Source organism: Trifolium pratense, linkage group LG5 (genome assembly GCF_020283565.1).
Source record: "Trifolium pratense cultivar HEN17-A07 linkage group LG5, ARS_RC_1.1, whole genome shotgun sequence".
Classification (NCBI taxonomy): Eukaryota; Viridiplantae; Streptophyta; class Magnoliopsida; order Fabales; family Fabaceae; genus Trifolium; species Trifolium pratense.
In genome coordinates this window covers 24,260,027-24,266,681 of record NC_060063.1, presented here as the reverse complement: position 1 = coordinate 24,266,681, position 6,655 = coordinate 24,260,027, and the positions used below count along the sequence as shown (strand labels likewise).

Here is a 6,655-nt window from a genome sequence, read left to right as displayed (position 1 = left end):
CTTAGTTGGTAATTGACATACTGAACTATTTTCAAAAGTGGAACTCACATCCTTAAAATGATATAAATCAAATGAGTCCAAAATTCCTATCTATGGAATCTAGAAATGTGTGACTCACTTATTAATACTAAACAATATTGCTACTAATATGCATAAGGTTCAAATCTTATTTGATTCTTTTTCATGATTGTTATATATAAGGTTATCAAGTTGATGGAACTCAATTCCATTACTTGATTAGAACACTAGAATAGAAAACATTGTTGGAATAATGTAACAACACTTGTCTATTATTCATGCAAGCAGTCATTTTTCTTGTCAATACAAGGTTTAGGTTCAACGTTTCTATTATTAAAGGAAACTTAATAACAATTATTTGGTTCCGTGTCAAACTCAACTTCTACGATCAATGAGACTATTTCATTCTAATCGTAGGTTGATTTTATCTATAGTCAAATTTTCACTTCTTTAAAACAACTTCATATTTCAACAACTATGAAATTAACAACCGGTATCATATACCTAAGATAAAAGTGGATAATTTAACTTTCTATAAGAAGGTCAATGAAGAAGTCTTACTTCTTTCTTCAACTTTAACTCTTTCAAAATCATTAGTAGTTTTTCTCGTATTTGAGAGAACAATTCTCAATACATGTACCAATTCAGAAACTCCTTTCTGAACTATTTATCCTTCGTAAGGACATTTTACAGTAAAATATAAAATATATGTCAAATATATCTAACTACGAAAATAAGAATATTTGTATCATGATTAAAACATATTTAACTAGGTCTTTAATTAAATATGCTCCCACTATTTTACTCAAACCAAATGACCCTCGACATTTGATTCGGAAAATCCCGTTGGAAGATTTTCTAGTGGGAATGAGACCCGTATTTTACTATGTTCTAAGTCAGCGTTGGAATGATTACACAAAACATAGTTATTTTAGGTAGGAAACTCCTTTCCAATTGTATCTCATACAACTCTCATATCCTTTCCGTTGGGTGAATAACACTTATTTTAATCCATCATATAGAGTAACCCAACACTTGCTTCTAAAATCATATAATCATATTATATTTCTTTTAGTTAAGTTAGACCCAATGAATAGCAATCGGGTAAACTGGTTACCTCACCGCAACTTATCAATATAGACAATGCACTTTACGTTGGCAAAACCTACATTGATCGATATTGATCTTGAAGGGTGCTAAATGTTGGAAAGCTTTCAACTTAATATTTCTTTTAAGGGATTTTAATTAAATTTAATCTCACCGTATTTTGTATCTCATACAAAACGTGTTTCAATTTACATGACACTCATGTAAATATTTGTTTAACAATTATATAAAATATTCAAAACATATATAATTAAAACATTCATCTCATGCATCACATACATAAAATAAACTAAGGTAGTATAGTTATGGCCTCCTAAAACGAAAGAATTAAATAAACTAATTTATTACAATTCTTTGACCCTCGAGCAAACTTCTCAAGTTTCTCCATCGTCATCCTTTGTTTGGCTTTGTCTCCCGTCATCACGAGCAATTACAATTATTTAAAATAAATAAATAAAGTAAATAAATTGTCACGACACGCAGGTCGTATTTAAAAAATAATAACCACCACACGCAGGTCGTATTTAAACCAAACAAAATAAAATCAAACACGCTATGGCCATAACTATAAACCTCTAATAACTAATTAAAATTAAATAATTAATTAGCGCATCACAAAATTATTTAACAATAATTATTAAATAACCCTTTAATTATTTGAATTAAGTATTAATTCAAAGAAATTACTACAATTGATCATAATTGGTTTCCAAGACCAAAATAGGATTCCGGTCATTAAAAACAATGAAACCAATTAATTTTGAATTTGATTTGCTGTTTCAAAACATGCCTAATATAATTTATTGATATATATGGCAGTTCCAATTTTTTCAAAAAGGAAAGAAAAAACGGCAGTTCCAAATTTGAAATATTCTTTATTGGAAAGTTAATATATTATCAATCAATTATATTTAATCAAAATGCTTTTGAAATAAATAATTATTTTAAAACTGAATCAAATTCTTTGACTCATGATTGCTTTAGAAGTACCAAATTAACTCTTAACCGTTAAAAGCCTGTCGTAACAAATTACGAGCGATTAGTTTCAAATTTACGTAATCGATATTACCTTTGAATCATATTCAAAATTGTATCTGTAATGTGCCAACAAGGAAAAGATAACTCTTGACAAAAGACATGGTCAGTCATGAAATTAGTGCTTCTATATTTTGGAGATATCAGAAGATCTTAAGGATGTATTAATAGTACTAAAATTATGGCATATATTGTAAGCGCAGCACAAAGTTTCAGATTTAAGCAGTCTGTTAACAGTTAAAAATTATTTACTGCTATAATTTGTTATATAAAATACGGCGTCAAACGAACCTCACCAGTACCCTTCTTAGCTTGCAATGTAGCAACAACTTCTAGGCACTTTTCAATATCCGGTATCTTTGCCTGCAAACCACCACAAATAGTGTCACCACTATGTACTGACAGAAAATACACACACACACACAGAATGACATTTGGACAAATCATTTCATGTTGAAAACTATCGACCAAAATAAAATAACCAAACAAAGTTGTTCTCTCACATTACTTCAATTTAAAAAATAACCAACTGTAATCGATAAATTAGACATATGATTGTTATGATTTATTTCAATTAAAAAATTCAGAACTAGCATTTTGTAATCAAAGCAAAAAGCCTAGGTTGTTAAATGTGGCCAAAGTAGAGAAAATGCAACAACATTGGATTGGAGTTTATATTTTTTATCATTGTAAATACAGGCAACTCAGTTTATCTTTAAGCCAAACTGTATAGTCTGGTTTAAACTTTGTATATGTTTTCAAAACGAAAAACTATATTATTGAATCCCAAGACAAAAATCCCATAACAAAGAGTTTGATGCTTGTTTCATCCAGCAGCCTCTACTTGCATAGAAATGAGGAATTCATGTGTGCCCTTTCAACAGTTGAAATCTTACAATGCCATTGGTTCTTCTAGTTTCAAATATAGTAAGATATTTTTCCTTTTATCTTCAATCAAAACATTAACAAAAACTATAAATAACATATAGGCCTACAAAGTAATGAAACCTAATGATCCCTATGGTTTCCTTAGTGCGACACCAGGCTTTTCTATGGTAAATGATAAATTATAATACGCAGAATATAAGGCAATGAAACCTGAAGTTCCCTTTGCTGCGCAAGAAGCTTCATTTCAACAACCTTGTATTGCTGAAGTCTGCATGAAATATATGTTCCCTCATCATTCACACAAAAAGTTATAAATAAAATTGAAATCCCCTTTAAAGCATAAAATAAATTCACTCTCAAATGTTAATATTTGGCTCCTCTGAAGTAAATAGTTAATAAAGTGAGAAAATCAAGGGTTGATATTGTAACCACTCATGATTTGTTATGCCTGTTCAGATGATATCAACCATTGATTTGTTTATCAATGGTTGATATTATTTACTTTACTCTCTCAAGTGAATTGCTTACTTTAGAGGAGCCTTGTCCCAAATGTTAAGTGACTCAAGTCAATGCAACATGAATTTGCAAAACCTGGTTTCTTTGTAAAATAAAATCAACTAGTAATAACAATGCAAAGGTGTTTCATTTCATATGCATAATTTCATTTCATAAAATATATAAATAAGAAATGACTTAATTATACTGAAGTACAATACTTTTCAAAGCTTGAAATAGGAATCACATCAACCGCAGTGTAGTCTAAAAATATCACGTTACAAGCAACCCTATCCATTAATCCAACTACGAAGTTTATGCCATACAAGAGACGCAGAAGTAACTAACAAAATTACTTCGTTTATCCAAATTAGAGCTTGTTTGCCTTATTTGAGCTTATCTACCGGCATAAGTTTTGTGAGACAGTTTGGCTGAACTTGTAAAAACAGCTTATGACATTTTTCTTAAGCTTTTTTCAGCTTATTTTTATAAGTTCTCCAAGATAGCTTATGAAAATAGATACACGAACAATTTAATTTTATCCGATGCTATAAAAATAGCTTACGTAAGCTTATACATAAGCTCTTATCATAATAAGCTCTTGTGCTATAAGCTGTTTATCCAAACAGGGCCTTACTTACTTCATTATCAAATTCAGATTTCAGATACCGTCGATCTTGCATTCTACCACTGAATAAAAAATCTTCATTTCTCATTCTAATACTATTACATTACCTAAATCCTACTATTAGCAGTAACATATCGTACACTCTTTTGAACACCATAAAGTACTCCAATGTAAATAATTCATAACAAACTTGCTATAAAGTAATTAATTGAAAAATACAACTATACAACAATATGAATCTGTATCTAAAGTAACTATACAAATGAAAATAAAAACTAATTACCAACAATAAGATTAAGATCCATAACATGTGAAATTTAGAGAAATGTATGAAGTGAGAAAGTAAACCTTTCTTGAAGAAAAGCGAGAGCGGAATTAACATCGAGACCTAATTGAGTGAGATAAGTTTGAACATCTTCAACGAACTGAGCACCTGGTATTCCTCTTCGCTCTGTAGCACCCGATGATGAAGACGAAGAAGAAGCCATTGTTGACACTCTGCAATCGAATCCAACGCAACAATTTGTTGTCGTTTTGTTTTTTATTATTTGTTGTCGTTTTATTATTATTATTATTATTATTATTATTATTATTATTATTATTATTATTATTATTATTATTATTATTATTATTATTATTATTATTATTATTATTATTATTATTATTATTACTAGCGGGTCGTTCCGTGCCTGCCTGTATCTAACTTATGTACCCAAAAAAAAAGATACGCCTTATGTTATGGTGAGTTTGTTAATAAAAGATTTTTGAACTCATGTATTCTTTTTATATATTATAGTATAGAATAGATATAGATGAAAAAACCATAAAAAAAAAATGAAGTTAAAGGCAATTATGGAATAATTAAAAAACCATAAAGGAAGTTAAGGGCAAAATGGACCAAAAAAAATTCAGCCCAAACTCCCTTATGCCCTTTATATATTGTTATAGATTATGAGGATAGATCCGTCGACTCTACGATTAAGTCTTCATTGACTTACTCCACTTAATAATTTGATATCGGGATTATATTTCTTCAATCCAACCGTTGAATTCAAAGATCTTATTGAATAGATCAACTTCACAAATTTTTATAAAAATTCAAAAAATATAATTATGTATTCAGACTATTGAAATCCAACAGTTTTTTTAAAAGTTTGTCGTACGTTCAATTGAAGTTATCAAAAAAAAATATCAAACAGTTTTGAATTTTTATAAAAATTTGTGGAGTTACTTGTGTTTCTGCTTCCTTCACTGTCAAATGAAGTGCCAACAATTTTTTTTACCGATATTCGATATACTGGAACGTCTAATCTAGTTCGAAGGTCTGTTTTTTATCATCAAGTGGTTTCAAGTAATAATAATAATATAAGATAAAAATGAGCCACATTAAAAGTATAAGCAAAAAAATCAAATTTTCAATTCACAATAATAATAGGAAAATCATTTTTTATTTATTTATAAATTGGAATCATCTAACACACATGGACATACGCATGCACACATGAATAGACGCACACATGAATAGACGCACACATTCACATACATACACTAAGTAATAAAAAATTGATGTCCCTAAACTTTTGATGCCATGTGCGATCGCTCCTCTCGAACACTCTCCGAACTCTCTTGACTATGTGAAAAAAGTTGAAATAATTCAGCCAAACCAACAAAATCAAACACTTGAATATAGTTTATTGTTGAAGAAAAAAAAATAATCCTCTTGTATCTTTTCAAGAAAAATTATAAAGAAAAAAGAGTATGGAATAGAAATTGAAAAAGTACTTTGTCAATGCTTCTTCGGTAACAATTGCATGTTGGAAAATAGCTTGTAAATTAATAAATTTCAGAAAAATAAATATATAGCATTTGGTGTATAACTAACTTGTTCGAACATGAAAGAATGCTCCGGAATATATTTAGTATCGGAGAAAAATTGTACTCCCTCCATCCCAAATTATAAGAACTCCTTGATTATTGCATGCATGCCAATATATAATTTTGATTATGAATATCTTTAATTATCTATTAGTAAAAATTATAAAAATTTGATATTTGGAAAATATTCATCGAAAGAAATCAAACAAGATCTTATATGATAATATTTACATTTCACACGCAACGTTGTCCGTCACCTTCAACAATCAATCAATCTAAAGCTCAAATAATCCTTTTTCCGGTCAGACTTATTAGAATATAAAATATTCATTAATTGTATCAATTGTATAAAGTATTATAGTATCTTCTTTATGTATAATTACTCATTACTATATAAATTTATAATGAAATATCGGGGAATGTAATTCTATTATGGTATCACAAGCCTAAACCCTATTATAGCAACCCTATTATTTTCTCTTCTTCTTTCCAAAAAGTTGTGTCGTGCTCAAGGACTGATGCACAGCCAAGCAATTGAGGGCACCTGCCCCCACTCTCCTCTTACAAATAACTTGTTTTGCTTATAACAGGATACATTTTAACTCTTTG

At 29.2% G+C, this 6,655-nt stretch overlaps 1 protein-coding gene across 1 annotated transcript; it reads right to left on the bottom strand.

The window, feature by feature from the left end:
• Window positions 1-2,405: 2,405 nt before the first annotated feature.
• LOC123882993 (probable prefoldin subunit 3) lies at window positions 2,406-4,691 on the bottom strand. The gene is made up of 3 exons (XM_045931677.1): window positions 4,520-4,691; window positions 3,259-3,316; window positions 2,406-2,523 (listed from the first exon to the last, which is right to left on the bottom strand). Exons 1-3 carry the CDS (start codon window positions 4,657-4,659, stop codon window positions 2,425-2,427), a joined length of 297 nt encoding a protein of 98 aa, XP_045787633.1. The 5' UTR covers window positions 4,660-4,691; the 3' UTR covers window positions 2,406-2,424.
• Between the last annotated feature and the right edge of the window lie 1,964 nt (window positions 4,692-6,655).